The 22,326-nt window shown below is 50.5% G+C and overlaps 1 protein-coding gene across 1 annotated transcript in view; it reads left to right on the top strand.

Annotated features, from left to right (window-relative positions):
• CENPF (centromere protein F) overlaps positions 1-22,326 on the top strand; it is a 62,189-nt gene that overhangs the window by 26,738 nt on the left and 13,125 nt on the right. The window contains exons 13-14 of the mRNA XM_083175171.1: positions 1,623-3,788; positions 13,457-13,609. Coding sequence (XP_083031297.1) covers positions 1,623-3,788; positions 13,457-13,609 — 2,319 coding nt within the window. The remainder of the gene's footprint in view (positions 1-1,622; positions 3,789-13,456; positions 13,610-22,326) is intronic.

Genomic DNA, 22,326 nt, shown 5'->3' with positions numbered 1-22,326 from the left:
TGTGACTGTCATAGTGAGTGTCTTCATGTGATGTGACTGTCATAGTGAGTGTCTTCATGTGATGTGACTGTCATAGTGAGTGTCTTCATGTGATGTGACTGTCATAGTGAGTGTCTTCATGTGATGTGACTGTCATAGTGAGTGTCTTCATGTGATGTGTCTGTCATAGTGAGTGTCTTCATGTGATGTGACTGTCATAGTGAGTGTCTTCATGTGATGTGACTGTCATAGTGAGTGTCTTCATGTGATGTGACTGTCATAGTGAGTGTCTTTATGTGTTGTGACTGTCATAGTGAGTGTCTTCATGTGATGTGACTGTCATAGTGAGTGTCTTCATGTGATGTGACTGTCATAGTGAGTGTCTTCATGTGATGTGACTGTCATAGTGAGTGTCTTCATGTGATGTGACTGTCATAGTGAGTGTCTTCATGTGATGTGACTGTCATAGTGAGTGTCTTCATGTGATGTGACTGTCATAGTGAGTGTCTTCATGTGATGTGACTGTCATAGTGAGTGTCTTCATGTGATGTGACTGTCATAGTGAGTGTCTTCATGTGATGTGACTGTCATAGTGAGTGTCTTCATGTGATGTGACTGTCATAGTGAGTGTCTTCATGTGATGTGACTGTCATAGTGAGTGTCTTCATGTCTGTACAGAGTGTAATGGGGTGTATGGTTCATAGGGTCAACAATGTCGACCTATTGTGCATGTCAACATATCATCTGGATCTGGTTATAGGTGCATCGATCCCCTAGTTAAAAAACAATTATAACTAATTTTCCCCCCTCTGGCCTAGTTGCCATTTTTAATTTGTTTTTTCATATGCCAATTTTTTTTTTTCATTTTTTAATTGCCAACAATATAATAAGCAGCCATAATTTACAGATGTGTCCTAGCTTACTGTTTGTCTGTACCACATGTGCCGCGGAGAGCTCCGCGAGGAGTGGAGTACCATATTGTATGTATTGCGTCTTAGCTGCATTGCATAATTAGCCAATCACCACTCACAGCGTACCGGAGATGCCTGGCTGCAGCTCATGGCGAAGCACTACAGAACTCAGATTCAGACACAGATGTACAAATGTCACGTGGCGAATAGATCTGCGCAAAGGCATTATTTCCATTTTATTTAAGTGAAGAAGACGCACATTTTAAGCAAGAGACGCTCCATGCCTTGCGCTCTGGGAGGGGCTATGTAATGTGTCTGAAGCAGAGGTAAAACAAAGAGCGCATCTGTAAGATTGCACATTTCAGATTTCGGGCATGTTCTGATCTATTAAAGAAAGAACAACTTAAACCCACATATACCCCTCCCACATCGCAAACCTGCGTCTGACCATGTCTAGCGATTTTGGGTTAAACCTGGGTCATCCATTATACAGAGGGTGACCCAGGTTTAACCCTTCTTATAACCCGGGTTATAGTATGAGGTGCGTTTACACCGCACCTCGACCCGGGCTGGTGACGTAATGACCCAGCAATAACCCGGGTGTGGGATGCGATGTGAAAGGGGTAATAGGCCATATTAATTTTAAAATGTTTTTACAGAACGTGCCCATTTTATTTTTTAGTTTGATGTCTGATTTGATTGCCACTGAGATTTATTATTCTTCTATTCCAGTTATCCACAAGACTGGATACCACCGACCAGAGCATCTGCACATACTTACCTTTAAATAGTCTCTCCCTGGGTAACACTGAGCCGCAGAGCTCCGAATATCCCAAGCATGGACAGCTAAGTCCAGAAGAAAAACTGAGAACTGCAGGAAAACTGAGTGACGTGGAAAATTTGGAAATGGTCGGTGATGGAAATGTTATTGATCACACAGAAAACTTCAAGAATTCATCTGGAGAGAAGAGGAGACAGGACAGGAACTCGAAGGTCAATTTAGACATCACGGAGGCTTCCGAGTCTCCTGATGACCATCAGCAGCGCCTTCAACTTATGAATGACACAGAGAAGATCAATCAAACTTTGCTGCTGGAACTCAAAGACTTATCTATGGAAATCGAGAAGCAGAGGGCTGAGCTTGCTTGCAAAGAACGGGATGACCAGGAACTTGAACGTAAGTCCGAGGAACTGCAAAACGAAAGATTGCAATTACTAGAAGAAATGGAGTTGATCCGTAATGAAAATCTGCAGTCGGCAAGCAGAATTGCTGACCTCGAGAAAGAGCTGCAAAGTACATTGAGTGCAATGGAGATGGTGAAAGTGCAGATGTCTGGTCTGCAGGAGAGATTAGAGATCTCGGAGAGAGAATGGAAAGAGAACTATCTTCAGACTGACAGCGAGCTGAGACGGGTCAGGTCGGAGAAAGCCAATATCGAGGCTCACGCCTTATCTCTGGAAGCAGACCTGGATTCGCTTCAGTCCCAGTGCCGGCACTTACAGGAGGACAGCGAGGGCAAATTAAGGTCTTGTAATGAGTTGCAAGAGCATCTTAATGCTGTTTTAGCTCAGAAATCTCAGATCAACCAGGAACTGGAGACTTTGATAGAGGAGAAGGAAGATCTGGAACGACTGCATAAGAAGCTGGAAGAAAGGGCGGATGAGCTGGAATCCAGTAAATTAAGCTCTAAAGAAATTATCAAGATATTGGAATCTGATATACGGACATTGAAAGAGGAACTTCAGACTGCGCAATCAACCGCGGAACAGTTAATCGCAAAGCACGAGGAAACGGCTCGCTCGCAGGAGACTGGAAGCGCGCAGCTCAAGGAGCTACAGAGTCTAGTGCTGCAAATCCAAGAGGAGAAGGACCTTCTGCGCGGTGAGCAGGACGCTCTGCAGACTCAGCTGAGCGCAGCCCAAGGGGAACACGGCAAACTGGCACGCACGCTGCATTGCTGCCAGCAAGAGAATCACGAGCTGGCCGGCAGACTGAGCTCGGCGCAGGAAGAGGTTGCCCTTATGCGCACCGGTATCGAGAAGCTTAAGGTGAAGATCGAGTCCGATGAAAGGAAAAAGATCCACACTGCTGAGAAACTGAAAGAGAGCGAGAGGACGTTTGACCGTCTCAACGATAGAATAGAAGCTTTGGAACGAGAATTGCTCGCAACTGAGGAGAATTTGGAGACCGCCATCATGCAGACAGAGAGCGCTAAGGAGGAAGCTGAGGGTCTGACCTCACAAAAAGAGAATTTGGAAATTGAATTGAACAGTGTAAGGCGGAAGCTCCGGGATCTGGAGAAAGAACATCTGAGCACCCAGGAGAAGGTAGCGGACTTAAAAGCCACAATCGGGACCCTTACCGAAACTATGCAGAGGGGAGAAGTGGAACACACTCACCATAGAGAGACTACGGAAGAGCAGCACGCGCTGCTGCTCGCACAGCTGGAAGAGTTACGTGAGCAGAAGGCCCTGTCCGACCGCCGGTACGAAGAGGCCACCGCTGACATGACTGCTAGAACAGAGCAGCATCAAGCTGAGCTGGAGGAGAACAAGACGGCCATCGGTGATCTCGAGGTGTCTGTTGAGAAGCTGACTGCGGAGCTAGAAGAATGCAAGGCTCTGCTGTCAGAAACGTCCCAGCGAGTTGTAGATCTTGAGAGCCGGTGTAGATCTGCAGAGCAGCTGGAAATGACCAGCTCCGCGGAATTGTCCCAAAGTCGGGCTGAGCGAGAGACGCTGATCAGGGAAAAGAACAGTGTACAGGCCGCGATGGGAGAGCTGGAAGCCAGGATCCAGGCTGTATCCGCAGTGAATGACTCTCTGCAGCATACAGTCACTGGCCTGGAAGCAGAGCTGGCGTCTGCAGTATCTGGGAGACAAGCCCTGGTGGAACAGGTAATTATGGATAGGTCACTGCTGCAGGGTCAGCCACCCATATAGTAAGACCACATCCCTAGCAGCACCTCTGGGATCCTCTCCTTTATCTGATTGGACGAACTCTGCCGAGTCAGGCATGGGCAATCAAGTGCCGCATTTAAATCACTAGAACGTAGTTTGCCATCTTCATTTGCTCCCTTACGTCATTGGGTCGACAGATATTCAGTCGATATTCATTGGGTTGACCACAAAAGGTCGGCGTGGTTTAGGTCGACACATGAAATAGGTAGACATGGCTAGTAGGTCGACACAAGCATTAGGTCAACATGAGTTTTTCACTTCTCTTTGTGCCCAATGTTGACCTGGTCGACATTGCTACCATCAGAGTGTACTATGGCTCACTGGGCTCGGTACACTATTATATTCTGCCACCACGCCCTAGTGGATGGTAGGGTATGAAATGCCGCCTGTAGACACAGGTCGGCAAAAAAAAAACTTTTGGAAAAACTCATGTCGACCTAAGCCATTGTCGTCCAAATGCTTGTGTCGATCTAAGACATGTCCATCTTCTCTGTGTCGACCTAAGGACTGTAGACCCACTGGCGGAATACTGGAAATGAGGAGAATGCTGTATCTTCATAGTATATATATATATATATATATATTATTGTTGCTCATTCCCAGGAATATCTGTACTCCTGGCTGCTCCCTGCGCCCTTGTAGTAATATTGCAGCTGGGAATGACCGGGCTGTATTAGCAGCTGTGAGTGTGTGTGTGTGTGTGCTCTATGCCTGAGAGCAGAATAGGACAGGTGTGTGCGTGTGCTCTATGCCTGAGAGCAGAATAGGACAGGTGTGTGTGTGCGCGTGCTCTGTGTCTGAGAGCAGAATAGGACAGGTGTGAGTGTGGGCTCTATGCCTGAGCGCAGAATAGGACAGGTGTGTGCGCGTGCTCTGTGCCTTAGAGCAGAATAGGACAGGTGTGTGTGTGTGTGCCCTATGCCTGAGCGCAGAATAGGACAGGTGTGTGTGTGTGTACCCTATGCCTGAGCACAGAATAGGACAGGTGTGTGCGCGTGCTCTATGCCTGAGAGCAGAATAGGACAGGTGTGTGTGTGTGTGCCCTATGCCTGAGCGCAGAATAGGACAGGTGTGTGTGTGCGCGTGCTCTGTGTCTGAGAGCAGAATAGGACAGGTGTGAGTGTGGGCTCTATGCCTGAGAGCAGAATAGGACAGGTGTGTGCGCGTGCTCTATGCCTGAGAGCAGAATAGGACAGGTGTGTGTGTGCGCGTGCTCTGTGTCTGAGAGCAGAATAGGACAGGTGTGAGTGTGGGCTCTATGCCTGAGAGCAGAATAGGACAGGTGTGTGCGTGTGCTCTATGCCTGAGAGCAGAATAGGACAGGTGTGTGTGTGCGCGTGCTCTGTGTCTGAGAGCAGAATAGGACAGGTGTGAGTGTGGGCTCTATGCCTGAGCGCAGAATAGGACAGGTGTGTGCGCGTGCTCTGTGCCTTAGAGCAGAATAGGACAGGTGTGTGTGTGTGTGTGCCCTATGCCTGAGCGCAGAATAGGACAGGTGTGTGTGTGTGTGTACCCTATGCCTGAGCACAGAATAGGACAGGTGTGTGCGCGTGCTCTATGCCTGAGAGCAGAATAGGACAGGTGTGTGCGCGTGCTCTGTGCCTGAGAGCAGAATAGGACAGGTGTGTGTGTGCGCGTGCTCTGTGTCTGAGAGCAGAATAGGACAGGTGTGAGTGTGGGCTCTATGCCTGAGAGCAGAATAGGACAGGTGTGTGCGCGTGCTCTGTGCCTGAGAGCAGAATAGGACAGGTGTGTGTGTGTGTGTGTGTGCCCTATGCCTGAGCGCAGAATAGGACAGGTGTGTGTGTGTGTGTGTGTGCTCTATGCCTGAGAGCAGAATAGGACAGGTGTGTGTGTGCCCTATGCCTGAGCGCAGAATAGGACAGATGTGTGTGTGTGTGCCCTATGCCTGAGAGCAGAATAGGATAGGTGTGTGTGTGTGTGTGTGTGTGTGTGTGCCCTATGCCTGAGAGCAGAATAGGACAGATGTGTGTGCCCTATGCCTGAGAGCAGAATAGGATGTGTGTGTGTGTGCCCTATGACTGAGAGCAGAATGTGTGTGTGCCCTATGCCTGAGCGCAGAATAGGACAGGTGTGTGTGTGTGTGTGTGCCCTATGCCTGAGAGCAGAATAGGACAGGTGTGTGTGTGTGTGTGTGTGTGTGTGTGTGTGTGTGTGTGTGTGCGCGTGCTCTGTGTCTGAGTGCAGAATAGGACAGGTGTGTGTGTGTGTGCTCTATGCCTGAGTGCAGAATAGGACAGGTGTGTGTATGCCCTATGCCTGAGTGCAGAATAGGACAGGTGTGTGTGTGTGTGTGTGTGTGCCCTATGCCTGAGTGCAGAATAGGACAGGTGTGTGTGTGCCCTATGCCTGAGTGCAGAATAGGACAGGTGTGTGTGTGCCCTATGCCTGAGTGCAGAATAGGACAGGTGTGTGAGTGCCCTATGCCTGAGTGCAGAATAGGACAGGTGTGTGTGTGTGCCCTATGCCTGAGTGCAGAATAGGACAGGTGTGTGTGTGTGTGTGTGTGCCCTATGCCTGAGAGCAGAATAGGACAGGTGTGTGTGTGTGCCCTATGCCTGAGAGTAGAATCGGACAGGTGTGTGTGCCCTATGCCTGAGCGCAGAATAGGACAGGTGTGTGTGTGTGTGTGCCCTATGCCTGAGCGCAGAATAGGACAGGTGTGTGTGTGCCCTATGCCTGAGTGCAGAATAGGACAGGTGTGTGTGTGCCCTATGCCTGAGTGCAGAATAGGACAGGTGTGTGAGTGCCCTATGCCTGAGTGCAGAATAGGACAGGTGTGTGTGTGCCCTATGCCTGAGTGCAGAATAGGATAGGTGTGTGTGTGTGTGCCCTATGCCTGAGAGCAGAATAGGACAGGTGTGTGTGTGTGTGTGTGTGTGTGTGTGCCCTATGCCTGAGTGCAGAATAGGACAGGTGTGTGTGTGTGTGCCCTATGCCTGAGTGCAGAATAGGATAGGTGTGTGTGTGTGTGCCCTATGCCTGAGAGCAGAATAGGACAGGTGTGTGTGTGTGTGTGTGTGTGTGTGCCCTCTGCCTGAGTGCAGAATAGGATAGGTGTGTGTGTGTGTGCCCTATGCCTGAGAGCAGAATAGGACAGGTGTGTGTGTGTGTGTGTGCCCTCTGCCTGAGTGCAGAATAGGATAGGTGTGTGTGTGTGTGCCCTATGCCTGAGAGCAGAATAGGACAGGTGTGTGTGTGTGTGTGTGTGTGTGCCCTCTGCCTGAGTGCAGAATAGGACAGGTGTGTGTGTGTGCCCTATGCCTGAGAGCAGAATAGGACAGGTGTGTGTGTGTGTGTGTGTGCGCGTGCTCTGTGTCTGAGTGCAGAATAGGACAGGTGTGTGTGTGTGTGCTCTATGCCTGAGTGCAGAATAGGACAGGTGTGTGTGTGTGCCCTATGCCTGAGTGCAGAATAGGACAGGTGTGTGTGTGTGTGTGTGTGTGCCCTATGCCTGAGTGCAGAATAGGACAGGACAGGTGTGTGTGTGTGCCCTATGCCTGAGTGCAGAATAGGACAGGTGTGTGTGTGCCCTATGCCTGAGCGCAGAATAGGACAGGTGTGTGTGTGTGTGTGTGCCCTATGCCTGAGTGCAGAATAGGACAGGTGTGTGTGTGTGTGTGCCCTATGCCTGAGCGCAGAATAGGACAGGTGTGTGTGTGTGTGCCCTATGCCTGAGTGCAGAATAGGACAGGTGTGTGTGTGTGTGCCCTATGCCTGAGCGCAGAATAGGACAGGTGTGTGTGTGCCCTATGCCTGAGTGCAGAATAGGACAGGTGTGAGTGTGTGCTCTATGCCTGAGAGCAGAATAGGACAGGTGTGTGTGTGTGTGTGTGTGTGCTCTATGCCTGAGTGCAGAATAGGACAGGTGTGTGTGTGTGTGTGTGTGTGTGTGCCCTATGCCTGAGTGCAGAATAGGACAGGTGTGTGTGTGTGCCATATGCCTGAGTGCAGAATAGGACAGGTGTGTGTGTGTGTGTGTGTGTGTGTGCCCTATGCCTGAGTGCAGAATAGGACAGGAGTGTGTGTGTGCCCTATTCCTGAGCGCAGAATAGGACAGGTGTGTGTGTGTGTGTGCCCTATGCCTGAGTGCAGAATAGGACAGGAGTGTGTGTGTGCCCTATGCCTGAGTGCAGAATAGGACAGGTGTGTGTGTGTGTGCCCTATGCCTGAGTGCAGAATAGGACAGGACAGGTGTGTGTGTGCCCTATGCCTGAGAGAAGAATAGGACAGGTGTGTGTGTGTGTGTGTGTGTGTGTGTGCCCTATGCCTGAGTGCAGAATAGGACAGGTGTGTATGTGTGCCCTATGCCTGAGTGCAGAATAGGACAGGTGTGTGTGCCCTATGCCTGAGTGCAGAATAGGACAGGTGTGTGTGTGTGTGTGTGTGTGTGCCCTATGCCTGAGTGCAGAATAGGACAGGTGTGTGTGTGTGCCCTATGCCTGAGTGCAGAATAGGACAGGTGTGTGTGTGCCCTATGCCTGAGTGCAGAATAGGACAGGTGTGTGTGTGCCCTATGCCTGAGTGCAGAATAGGACAGGTGTGTGTGTGTGTGCCCTATGCCTGAGTGCAGAATAGGACAGGTGTGTGTGTGTGCCCTATGCCTGAGTGCAGAATAGGACAGGTGTGTGTGTGTGCCCTATGCCTGAGTGCAGAATAGGACAGGTGTGTGTGTGCCCTATGCCTGAGTGCAGAATAGGACAGGTGTGTGTGTGCCCTATGCCTGAGTGCAGAATAGGACAGGTGTGTGTGTGTGTGCCCTATGCCTGAGTGCAGAATAGGACAGGTGTGTGTGTGTGCCCTATGCCTGAGAGCAGAATAGGACAGGTGTGTGTGTGTGTGTGTGTGTGTGCCCTATGCCTGAGTGCAGAATAGGACAGGTGTGTGAGTGTGTGCCCTATGCCTGAGCGCAGAATAGGACAGGTGTGTGTGTGCCCTATGCCTGAGCACAGAATAGGACAGGTGTGTGTGTGCCCTATGCCTGAGTGCAGAATAGGACAGGTGTGTGTGTGTGCCCTATGCCTGAGTGCAGAATAGGATAGGTGTGTGTGTGTGCCCTATGCCTGAGAGCAGAATAGGATAGGTGTGTGTGTGTGCCCTATGCCTGAGAGCAGAATAGGATAGGTGTGTGTGTGTGCCCTATGCCTGAGTGCAGAATAGGACAGGTGTGTGTGTGTGTGCCCTATGCCTGAGCGCAGAATAGGACAGGCGTGTGTGTGTGTGCCCTATGCCTGAGTGCAGAATAGGACAGGTGTGTGTGTGTGTGTGTGCCCTATGCCTGAGAGCAGAATAGGACAGGTGTGTGTGTGTGCCCTATGCCTGAGTGCAGAATAGGACAGGTGTGTGTGTGTGTGTGTGTGCCCTATGCCTGAGTGCAGAATAGGACAGGTGTGTGTGTGTGTGTGTGCCCTATGCCTGAGAGCAGAATAGGACAGGTGTGTGTGTGTGTGTGTGTGCCCTATGCCTGAGCGCAGAATAGGACAGGTGTGTGTGTGTGTGCCCTATGCCTAAGTGCAGAATAGGACAGGTGTGTGTGTGTGTGCCCTATGCCTGAGTGCAGAATAGGACAGGTGTGTGTGTGTGTGTGTGCCCTATACCTGAGTGCAGAATAGGACAGGTGTGTGTGTGTGTGTGCCCTATGCCTGAGTGCAGAATAGGACAGGTGTGTGTGCCCTATGCCTGAGTGCAGAATAGGACAGGTGTGTGTGTGTGTGTGTGCTCTATGCCTGAGTGCAGAATAGGACAGGTGTGTGTGTGTGCCCTATGCCTGAGTGCAGAATAGGACAGGTGTGTGTGTGTGTGTGTGCCCTATGCCTGAGCGCAGAATAGGACAGGTGTGTGTGTGTGCCCTATGCCTGAGCGCAGAATAGGACAGGTGTGTGTGTGTGTGTGTGTGTGTGCCCTATGCCTGAGTGCAGAATAGGATAGGTGTGTGTGTGTGCCCTATGCCTGAGTGCAGAATAGGATAGGTGTGTGTGTGTGTGCCCTATGCCTGAGAGCAGAATAGGATAGGTGTGTGTGTGTGCCCTATGCCTGAGTGCAGAATAGGACAGGTGTGTGTGTGCCCTATGCCTGAGTGCAGAATAGGACAGGTGTGTGTGTGTGTGTGTGCCCTATGCCTGAGCGCAGAATAGGACAGGTGTGTGTGTGTGTGTGTGTGCCCTATGCCTGAGCGCAGAATAGGACAGGTGTGTGTGTGTGTGTGTGTGTGTGTGCCCTATGCCTGAGTGCAGAATAGGATAGGTGTGTGTGTGTGTGTGCCCTATGCCTGAGTGCAGAATAGGATAGGTGTGTGTGTGTGCCCTATGCCTGAGAGCAGAATAGGATAGGTGTGTGTGTGTGTGTGCCCTATGCCTGAGCGCAGAATAGGACAGGTGTGTGTGTGTGTGTGCCCTATGCCTGAGCGCAGAATAGGACAGGTGTGTGTGTGTGTGCCCTATACCTGAGTGCAGAATAGGACAGGTGTGTGTGTGTGTGCCCTATGCCTGAGAGCAGAATAGGACAGGTGTGTGTGTGTGTGTGTGTGCCCTATGCCTGAGTGCAGAATAGGACAGGTGTGTGTGTGTGCCCTATGCCTGAGTGCAGAATAGGACAGGTGTGTGTGTGTGTGCCCTATGCCTGAGTGCAGAATAGGACAGGTGTGTGTGTGTGCCCTATGCCTGAGTGCAGAATAGGACAGGTGTGTGTGTGTGTGCCCTATGCCTGAGAGCAGAATAGGACAGGTGTGTGTGTGTGTGTGTGTGTGTGTATGCCCTATGCCTGAGTGCAGAATAGGACAGGTGTGTGTGTGTGTGCCCTATGCCTGAGTGCAGAATAGGACAGGTGTGTGTGTGCCCTATGCCTGAGTGCAGAATAGGACAGGTGTGTGTGTGTGTGTGTGCCCTATGCCTGAGTGCAGAATAGGACAGGTGTGTGTGTGCCCTATGCCTGAGTGCAGAATAGGACAGGTGTGTGTGTGTGTGTGCCCTATGCCTGAGTGCAGAATAGGACAGGTGTGTGTGTGTGTGCCCTATGCCTGAGTGCAGAATAGGACAGGTGTGTGTGTGTGTGTGTGTGTGCCCTATGCCTGAGTGCAGAATAGGACAGGTGTGTGTGTGTGTGTGTGTGTGTGTGCGCCCTATGCCTGAGTGCAGAATAGGACAGGTGTGTGTGTGTGCCCTATGCCTGAGTGCAGAATAGGACAGGTGTGTGTGTGCCCTATGCCTGAGCGCAGAATAGGACAGGTGTGTGTGTGTGTGTGTGTGTGTGCCCTATGCCTGAGTGCAGAATAGGACAGGTGTGTGTGTGCCCTATACCTGAGTGCAGAATAGGATAGGTGTGTGTGTGTGCCCTATGCCTGAGAGCAGAATAGGATAGGTGTGTGTGTGTGCCCTATGCCTGAGCGCAGAATAGGACAGGTGTGTGTGTGTGTGCCCTATGCCTGAGTGCAGAATAGGACAGGTGTGTGTGTGTGTGCCCTATGCCTGAGTGCAGAATAGGACAGGTGTGTGTGTGTGTGCCCTATGCCTGAGTGCAGAATAGGACAGGTGTGTGTGTGTGCCCTATGCCTGAGTGCAGAATAGGACAGGTGTGTGTGTGTGTGCCCTATGCCTGAGAGCAGAATAGGACAGGTGTGTGTGTGTGTGTGCCCTATGCCTGAGTGCAGAATAGGACAGGTGTGTGTGTGCCCTATGCCTGAGTGCAGAATAGGACAGGTGTGTGTGTGTGTGTGTGTGTGCCCTATGCCTGAGTGCAGAATAGGACAGGTGTGTGTGTGTGCCCTATGCCTGAGTGCAGAATAGGACAGGTGTGTGTGTGCCCTATGCCTGAGCGCAGAATAGGACAGGTGTGTGTGTGTGTGTGTGTGTGTGCCCTATGCCTGAGCGCAGAATAGGACAGGTGTGTGTGTGTGTGTGTGTGTGCCCTATGCCTGAGTGCAGAATAGGATAGGTGTGTGTGTGTGTGTGCCCTATGCCTGAGCGCAGAATAGGACAGGTGTGTGTGTGTGTGTGCCCTATGCCTGAGCGCAGAATAGGACAGGTGTGTGTGTGTGTGTGCCCTATACCTGAGTGCAGAATAGGACAGGTGTGTGTGTGTGTGCCCTATGCCTGAGTGCAGAATAGGATAGGTGTGTGTGTGTGCCCTATGCCTGAGTGCAGAATAGGATAGGTGTGTGTGTGTGCCCTATGCCTGAGTGCAGAATAGGACAGGTGTGTGTGTGCCCTATGCCTGAGTGCAGAATAGGACAGGTGTGTGTGTGTGTGTGTCCCCTATGCCTGAGTGCAGAATAGGACAGGTGTGTGTGTGCCCTATGCCTGAGCGCAGAATAGGACAGGTGTGTGTGTGTGTGTGTGTGTGCCCTATGCCTGAGCGCAGAATAGGACAGGTGTGTGTGTGTGTGTGTGCCCTATGCCTGAGAGCAGAATAGGATAGGTGTGTGTGTGTGCCCTATGCCTGAGAGCAGAATAGGACAGGTGTGTGTGTGTGTGCTCTATGCCTGAGAGCAGAATAGGACAGGTGTGTGTGTGTGCCCTATGCCTGAGTGCAGAATAGGACAGGTGTGTGTGCCCTATGCCTGAGCGCAGAATAGGACAGGTGTGTGTGTGTGTGTGTGTGTGCCCTATGCCTGAGCGCATAATAGGACAGGTGTGTGTGTGTGTGCCCTATGCCTGAGTGCAGAATAGGACAGGTGTGTGTGTGTGCCCTATGCCTGAGTGCAGAATAGGACAGGTGTGTGTGTGCTCTATGCCTGAGCGCAGAATAGGACAGGTGTGTGTGTGCCCTATGCCTGAGTGCAGAATAGGACAGGTGTGTGTGTGTGTGCCCTATGCCTGAGTGCAGAATAGGACAGGTGTGTGTGTGTGTGTGCCCTATGCCTGAGTGCAGAATAGGACAGGTGTGTGTGTGTGCCCTATGCCTGAGTGCAGAATAGGACAGGTGTGTGTGTGTGTGCCCTATGCCTGAGTGCAGAATAGGACAGGTGTGTGTGTATGTGTGTCCTATGCCTGAGTGCAGAATAGGACAGGTGTGTGTGTGCCCTATGCCTGAGTGCAGAATAGGACAGGTGTGTGTGTGTGTGTGCCCTATGCCTGAGTGCAGAATAGGACAGGTGTGTGTGTGTGTGCCCTATGCCTGAGTGCAGAATAGGACAGGTGTGTGTGTGTGCCCTATGCCTGAGTGCAGAATAGGACAGGTGTGTGTGTGCCCTATGCCTGAGTGCAGAATAGGACAGGTGTGTGTGTGTGCTCTATGCCTGAGAGCAGAATAGGACAGGTGTGTGTGTGTGTGTGTGTGTGTGCTCTATGCCTGAGTGCAGAATAGGACAGGTGTGTGTGTGTGTGTGTGCTCTATGCCTGAGTGCAGAATAGGACAGGTGTGTGTGTGTGTGTGCCCTATGCCTGAGTGCAGAATAGGACAGGTGTGTGTGTGTGTGCCCTATGCCTGAGTGCAGAATAGCAGAGGTGTGTGATAGCCGAGGCTGCGCAGTACAGTTGCAGTCCCGGCTCGGGATCTGAGTGAGCTGCGGAACCAATATGCGCGCGCAGTCCTCTCCATGCACAGAACTCGCCAGCACTAAATGTCTCCATGTCTTTGGTGTAATGCAGGTGGCGGAACTGGAAGAAAACTGCTCCAGCCTGCAGCGCAAACTACAAGATGCTGATGCGCAAGTCAAAGCTGCTGAAGAGCAGAACCGCAGCGAGCGGAACAGCTGGAACGAGGAAATACAAGCAATGCGACGGCAGCACGATGAGGGCGATGTAAGTGTCTGCTTCTCTTGTGCATCTCACGCTCACAATGGGGGTTATTTTGGTTCACTCTTTCTGACAAATTCCTTCTTAGATGGACAAAACCATGTGCACTGCAGTTGGGGCAGATGTTACTTGTGCAGAGAGACACCGCTCTATGCTCCTCACTCACGTTCTCTGTGTGTCACCCCTGTCTGTCCCTCCCCTATAGAGTGTAAGCTCTCATCCTAACCCACCGCTCTATGCTCCTCGCTCACTGCCTCCTCTGTGTCACCCCTGTCTGTCCCTCCCCTATAGAGTGTAAGCTGTCATCCTAACGCACCGCTCTATGCTCACTGTCTCCTCTGTGTCACCCCTGTCTGTCTGTCCCTCCCCTATAGAGTGTAAGCTCTCACCCTAACCCACCGCTCTATGCTCCTCACTCACTGTCTCCTCTGTGTCACCCCTGTCTGTCCCTCCCCTATAGAGTGTAAGCTCTCATCCTAACCCACCGCTCTATGCTCCTCGCTCACTGTCTCCTCTGTGTCACCCCTGTCTGTCCCTCCCCTATAGAGTGTAAGCTCTCATCCTAACCCACCGCTCTATGCTCCTCGCTCACTGCCTCCTCTGTGTCACCCCTGTCTGTCCCTCCCCTATAGAGTGTAAGCTGTCATCCTAACGCACCGCTCTATGCTCACTGTCTCCTCTGTGTCACCCCTGTCTGTCTGTCCCTCCCCTATAGAGTGTAAGCTCTCACCCTAACCCACCGCTCTATGCTCCTCGCTCACTGTCTCCTCTGTGTCACCCCTGTCTGTCTGTCCCTCCCCTATAGAGTGTAAGCTCTCATCCTAACCCACCGCTCTATGCTCCTGACTCACTGTCTCCTCTGTGTCACCCCTGTCTGTCTGTCCCCTATAGAGTGTAAGCTGTCATCCTAACCCACCGCTCTATGCTCCTCGCTCACTGTCTCCTCTGTGTCACCCCTGTCTGTCCCTCCCCTATAGAGTGTAAGCTCTCATCCTAACCCACCGCTCTATGCTCCTCGCTCACTGTCTCCTCTGTGTCACCCCTGTCTGTCTGTCTCTCCCCTATAGAGTGTAAGCTCTCATCCTAACCCACCGCTCTATGCTCCTGACTCACTGTCTCCTCTGTGTCACCCCTGTCTGTCTGTCTCTCCCCTATAGAGTGTAAGCTCTCATCCTAACCCACCGCTCTATGCTCCTCACTCACTGTCTCCTCTGTGTCACCCCTGTCTGTCTGTCCCTCCCCAATAGAGTGTAAGCTCTCATCCTAACCCACTGCTCTATGCTCCTCGCTCACTGTCTCCTCTGTGTCACCCCTGTCTGTCTGTCCCTCCCCAATAGAGTGTAAGCTCTCATCCTAACCCACCGCTCTATGCTCCTCGCTCACTGTCTCCTCTGTGTCACCCCTGTCTGTCTGCCCCTCCCCTATAGAGTGTAAGCTGTCATCCTAACCCACCGCTCTATGCTCCTCGCTCACTGCCTCCTCTGTGTCACCCCTGTCTGTCTGTCCCTCCCCAATAGAGTGTAAGCTCTCATCCTAACCCACCGCTCTATGCTCCTCGCTCACTGTCTCCTCTGTGTCACCCCTGTCTGTCTGCCCCTCCCCTATAGAGTGTAAGCTCTCATCCTAACCCACCGCTCTATGCTCCTCGCTCACTGTCTCCTCTGTGTCACCCCTCTCTGTATGTCCCTCCCCTATAGAGTGTAAGCTCTCATCCTAACCCACCGCTCTATGCTCCTCGCTCACTGTCTCCTCTGTGTCACCCCTGTCTGTCCCTCCCCTATAGAGTGTAAGCTCTCATCCTAACCCACCGCTCTATGCTCCTCGCTCACTGTCTCCTCTGTGTCACCCCTGCCTGTCCCTCCCCTATAGAGTGTAAGCTCTCATCCTAACCCACTGCTCTATGCTCCTCGCTCACTGTCTCCTCTGTGTCACCCCTGCCTGTCCCTCCCCTATAGAGTGTAAGCTCTCATCCTAACCCACCGCTCTATGCTCCTCGCTCACTGTCTCCTCTGTGTCACCCCTGCCTGTCCCTCCCCTATAGAGTGTAAGCTCTCATCCTAACCCACCGCTCTATGCTCCTCGCTCACTGTCTCCTCTGTGTCACCCCTGCCTGTCCCTCCCCTATAGAGTGTAAGCTCTCATCCTAACCCACTGCTCTATGCTCCTCGCTCACTGTCTCCTCTGTGTCACCCCTGTCTGTCTGTCCCCTATAGAGTGTAAGCTCTCATCCTAACCCACGGCTCTATGCTCCTCACTCACTGTCTCCTCTGTGTCACCCCTCTCTGTATGTCCCTCCCCTATAGAGTGTAAGCTCTCATCCTAACCCACCGCTCTATGCTCCTCGCTCACTGTCTCCTCTGTGTCACCCCTGTCTGTCCCTCCCCTATAGAGTGTAAGCTCTCATCCTAACCCACCGCTCTATGCTCCTCGCTCACTGTCTCCTCTGTGTCACCCCTGTCTGTCTGTCCCCTATAGAGTGTAAGCTCTCATCCTAACCCACCGCTCTATGCTCCTCACTCACTGTCTCCTCTGTGTCACCCCTGTCTGTCCCTCCCCTATAGAGTGTAAGCTCTCACCCTAACCCACCGCTCTATGCTCCTCACTCACTGTCTCCTCTGTGTCACCCCTGTCTGTCCCTCCCCTATAGAGTGTAAGCTCTCATCCTAACCCACCGCTCTATGCTCCTCACTCACTGTCTCCTCTGTGTCACCCCTGTCTGTCTGTCCCTCCCCTATAGAGTGTAAGCTCTCATCCTAACCCCCCGCTCTATGCTCCTCGCTCACTGTCTCCTCTGTGTCACCCCTGTCTGTCCCTCCCCTATAGAGTGTAAGCTCTCATCCTAACCCACCGCTCTATGCTCCTCGCTCACTGTCTCCTCTGTGTCACCCCTGTCTGTCTGTCCCTCCCCTATAGAGTGTAAGCTCTCATCCTAACCCATCGCTCTATGCTCCTCGCTCACTGTCTCCTGTGTGTCACCCCTGTCTGTCCCTCCCCTATAGAGTGTAAGCTCTCATCCTAACCCACCGCTCTATGCTCCTCGCTCACTGTCTCCTCTGTGTCACCCCTGTCTGTCTGTCCCTCCCCTATAGAGTGTAAGCTCTCATCCTAACCCACCGCTCTATGCTCCTCGCTCACTGTCTCCTCTGTGTCACCCCTGTCTGTCTGTCCCCTATAGAGTGTAAGCTCCCATCCTAACCCCCCGCTCTATGCTCCTCGCTCACTGTCTCCTCTGTGTCACCCCTGTCTGTCTGTCCCTCCCCTATAGAGTGTAAGCTCTCATCCTAACCCACCGCTCTATGCTCCTCGCTCACTGTCTCCTCTGTGTCACCCCTGTCTGTCTGTCCCTCCCCTATACAGTCTAAGCTCTCATCCTAACCCACCGCTCTATGCTCCTCACTCACTGTCTCCTCTGTGTCACCCCTGTCTGTCTGTCCCTCCCCTATAGAGTGTAAGCTGTCATCCTAACCCACCGCTCTATGCTCCTCGCTCACTGTCTCCTTTGTGTCACCCCTGTCTGTCTGTCCCTCCCCTATAGAGTGTAAGCTCTCATCCTAACCCACCGCTCTATGCTCCTCACTCACTGTCTCCTCTGTGTCACCCCTGTCTGTCCCTCCCTTATAGAGTGTAAGCGGTCATCCTAACCCACCGCTCTATGCTCCTCGCTCACTGTCTCCTCTGTGTCACCCCTGTCTGTCCCTCCCCTATAGAGTGTAAGCTGTCATCCTAACCCACCGCTCTATGCTCCTCGCTCACTGTCTCCTCTGTGTCACCCCTGTCTGTCTGTCCCTCCCTTATAGAGTGTAAGCTGTCATCCTAACCCACCGCTCTATGCTCCTCGCTCACTGTCTCCTCTGTGTCACCCCTGTCTGTCCCTCCCTTATAGAGTTTAAGCTGTCATCCTAACCCACCGCTCGATGCTCCTCGCTCACTGTTTCCTCTGTGTCACCACTGTCTGTCCCTCCCCTATAGAGTGTAAGCTGTCATCCTAACCCACCGCTCTATGCTCCTCGCTCACTGTCTCCTCTGTGTCACCCCTTTCAGTCTGTCCCTCCCCTATAAGTGTAAGCTCTCATCCTAACCCACCGCTCTATGCTCCTCGCTCACTGTCTCCTCTGTGTCACCCCTGTCTGTCTGTCCCTCCCCTATACAGTCTAAGCTCTCATCCTAACCCACCGCTCTATGCTCCTCACTCACTGTCTCCTCTGTGTCACCCCTGTCTGTCTGTCCCTCCCCTATAGAGTGTAAGCTGTCATCCTAACCCACCGCTCTATGCTCCTCGCTCACTGTCTCCTTTGTGTCACCCCTGTCTGTCTGTCCCTCCCCTATAGAGTGTAAGCTCTCATCCTAACCCACCGCTCTATGCTCCTCACTCACTGTCTCCTCTGTGTCACCCCTGTCTGTCCCTCCCTTATAGAGTGTAAGCGGTCATCCTAACCCACCGCTCTATGCTCCTCGCTCACTGTCTCCTCTGTGTCACCCCTGTCTGTCCCTCCCCTATAGAGTGTAAGCTGTCATCCTAACCCACCGCTCTATGCTCCTCGCTCACTGTCTCCTCTGTGTCACCCCTGTCTGTCTGTCCCTCCCTTATAGAGTGTAAGCTGTCATCCTAACCCACCGCTCTATGCTCCTCGCTCACTGTCTCCTCTGTGTCACCCCTGTCTGTCCCTCCCTTATAGAGTTTAAGCTGTCATCCTAACCCACCGCTCGATGCTCCTCGCTCACTGTTTCCTCTGTGTCACCACTGTCTGTCCCTCCCCTATAGAGTGTAAGCTGTCATCCTAACCCACCGCTCTATGCTCCTCGCTCACTGTCTCCTCTGTGTCACCCCTTTCAGTCTGTCCCTCCCCTATAAGTGTAAGCTCTCATCCTAACCCACCGCTCTATGCTCCTCACTCACTGTCTCCTCTGTGTCACCCCTGTCTGTCTGTCCCTCCCCTATAGTGTAAGCTCTCATCCTAACCCACCGCTCTATGCTCCTCGCTCACTGTCTCCTCTGTGTCACCCCTTTCTGTCTGTCCCTCCCCTATAAGTGTAAGCTCACACACACACACACACACACACTAGGAGGGTTCTAGCATTAAGCATTTTAGTGTCTCCCTGCGCCCCCTGCTAGCTGGTATATTTAAACAAGGAAAGAAAAAGTACTCTCTTTGTTTGGGGGCACACTTTGAATAAAACGTTTAATTATTAATCATTAAAAAGTGATTTTAACATGACATAGGACATACATGACACACGTAACATATACACATAAAGAAAATCCTTATGTATCCAGAATCCCCGCCTTATATATAGGCAGTCTTATCTTCCTTCTCAGGGTTTAACTTACGGGTTAAATCACGTTCCCTGATCGATAAGTATCAATGAAATAGAACTACCAATTTTGCGGTGATAATAAGGAAATTACTAGAGGACACCTCTATGTTGTGGGTGAGTTTCGAATATACTCAATTATGTTGTCAATGTCCCAGAAGCTGTATTTCAATCTATGACATTGACAAGAAAACACAGAGTACCCCTGATGTAATTGGAAATAGGGGGAGATTTCAGCAAATACACAGTATAAAATTATTTCTGGTTAGTGTAGCACCACCTAGTGGTCTCAAGGTTGCACTAAAATGGTCTCAAATGCAACAATCTGGTCTTCATATATTGTTCTAAGAACAAAGAACAAGTGGTAGTAAAAAGTGGAGTAAGTTCAGAATTTGAGGGTTAGGTAGATTTACGTAGATGAAGATGTGCTAGTATATCCCTGCAGTGTGATTGTTTGCACGGCAACTGCTGCTGATTGTCGTTTAGTGGATTGACTTTATCAATCCCCACAATTGAGCGGGTTGGATCCGTGCGACAGTTGCAGATATGGATATGAGACAGTGGGTTGCTCCTGTTCACCTTAGAGAAGAGACCTCCCTGGTTGGCTGCCACCCTTGCAAGGAATTGTCACTTCAATCATGAATGGGTGTACCCAGAAAGTGGTAATAGAGCAGAGACTAGATTGGTTACACCAACAGACTCCTCATCATGCTGCTTTCTCCCATGTGCTGTGAGCATTGGTGGGCGATGAGCGATGCGTCTCGTCTCCAGTGTACCAGAAAAATAGAATTAATTAGAAAAGACAGTACCAGAAAATATGATCTTCTAAGAAAGACAGTACCATGCAATAGATTTTCTAATGAATAAACAGGAGCATTACATCTGTCACCGTTTAGCTATTTATACAATCTATAGTCTCCCAAATTTACTTTCTATAGATACATGGGACACTTCCCATATAATGTTCTGTTACCAGTTTTTCAGTTTGTTTATTCATTAGAAAATCTATTGCATGATACTGTCTTTCTTAAAAGACCATATTTTCTGGTACTGTCTTTTCTAATTAATTCTATTTTTCTGGTACACTGGAGACGAGACTCATCGCTCATCGCCCACCAATGCTCACAGCACATGGGAGAAAGCAGCATGATGAGGAGTCTGTAGGTGCAACCAATCTAGTCTCTGCTCTATCACCACTTTCTGGGTACACCCATTCAGGATTGAAGTAACAATTCCCTGCAAGGGTGGCAGCCAACCAGGGAGGTCTCTTCTCTAACGTGAACAGGAGCAACCCACTGTCTAATATCCATATCTGCAACTGTCGCACGGATCCAACCCGCTCAATTGTGGGGATTGATAAAGTCAATCCATTAACAGACAATCAGCAGCAGTTGCTGTGTAAACAATCACACTGCAGGGATATACTAGCACATCTTCATCTACGTAAACCTACCTAACCCTCAAATTCTGAACTTACGCCACTTTTTACTACCACTTGTTCTTTGTTCTTAGAACAATATATGAAGACCAGATTGTTGCATATATTGAGACCATTTTAGTGCAACCTTGAGACCACTAGGTGGTGCTACAATATCCAGAAATAATTTTATACTGTGTATTTGCTGAAATCTCCCCCTATTTCCAGGTACATCAGGGGTACTCTGTGTTTTCTTGTCAATGTCATAGATTGAAATACAGCTTCTGGGATTAGACATTGACAACATAATTGAGTATATTCGCAACTCACCCACAACATAGAGGTGTCCTCTAGTAATTTCCTTATTATCACCGCAAAATTGGTAGTTCTATTTCATTGATACTTATCGATCAGGGAACGTGATTTAACCCGTAAGTTAAACCCTGAGAAGGAAGATAAGACTGCCTATATAAGGCGGGGATTCTGGATACATAAGGATTTTCTTTATGTGTATATGTTACGTGTGTCATGTATGTCCTATGTCATGTTAAAATCACTTTTTAATGATTAATAGTTAAACGTTTTATTCAAAGTGTGCCCCCAAACAAAGAGAGAACATTTCCTTTCCTTGTTTGACTCTATCTTACTCTCAGGGGAGCCCTTCTCCACACAGTCTATTTCGTGCTGAGGCACACTCCTTCTCATATTGTGGATACTCTATTAATGTTACTTATCCAAAAAGCAATGATTAGTGGGTACTAGTGCATAGGTAAACTGTCCCGTTCCCCTGCGCCCCATGTGTAGCTGGTATATTTGTCCAACACTTTTGTTGGTAAGCCGCTCAATCAGAGGTCTGTCATTCAGGTGCCAACAGGGAGGGGTAAATCTGGTTAGGAAAAAAACAGTTTGTATCCCAATTGCACACTGAATGAGAAATATACATATAATAATCAGATAATACAGAGATCTTGGTTGCATATATCCGCAGATATAGGGCTAAGCCCCCAGGCCGTACGTCAAGGCCTCTCTGTCACTGGGGGTCCCTAATACTGGGTGTGGGTCTGGGGTGTGGGCCCCCAATATGCCGGCACAGGATGACTACTCCAGGGCAGCACACAAATGAAAGTTAGTAGGTGTTAATAAGAAGAACATAAGTGCTATGTAAGGAGGTGAAGGTGTGGTTAAAATAATACATACAATGTGATAGGGAAAAACATAAATGTTAATAAAGTGTTAGGGTGTGCTACCCTGGAGCAGACCAGCCATACCAACAAAGAGGGAATCACACTCCCAAACCCATCCCATGCACAATAACAAATTTATGGGCCTAATAGCCCAGTGTAAGGCCACATGATAATGGCTTATAACGTCTGAGAGCCAGCTTACCTGGAGATACCCCTGGCTTCTCCAATGGCACTCAGGTGTCAGCAATCCCTCCTAATGCTGACCCATCTTTGCCTCTCAACTGCACAACACTTTTATTGGCAAAGTGTGCCGGCATGTTGGGGGCCCACACCCCAGACCCATACCCAGTGTTAGGGACCCCCAGTGACAGAGATGCCTTGACGTACGGCCTGGGGGCTTAGCCCTATATCTGCAGATATACGCAACCAAAATCTCTGTATTATCTGATTATTATATGTATATTTCTCATTCAGTGTGCAATTGGGATACAAACTGTTTTTTTTCCCTGGTATATTTGTCACCAGTGTACTCCTCTTAGGTTGTGCTGACTGGGGTATGTGTCGTAGGTTCCACTGCATGAAGGCGATCACTGAAGGTTGATGGGGCTTAGTTACACACTGGATATAGGTCTACATATGAGGTTGGAGGGACGACAGTCAAAAGGTCGACATGATGTGTTGGTTTTTTTTTTGTCCCAAATGACGACATAGTCGACATGGACACCATCTAAGTGTACCACGTCCCCCCGCATGGCTCGCTGCGCTCGGCACACTATTATATTCTCCCACCATGGTGTAGTGGATGGTAG

This window comes from Crinia signifera, chromosome 3, assembly GCF_055691185.1.
Source record: "Crinia signifera chromosome 3, ASM5569118v1, whole genome shotgun sequence".
Lineage (NCBI taxonomy): Eukaryota > Metazoa > Chordata > Amphibia > Anura > Myobatrachidae > Crinia > Crinia signifera.
The sequence above is the reverse complement of the archived record's forward strand: the minus strand, read 5'-3'. Positions and strand labels throughout refer to the sequence as shown.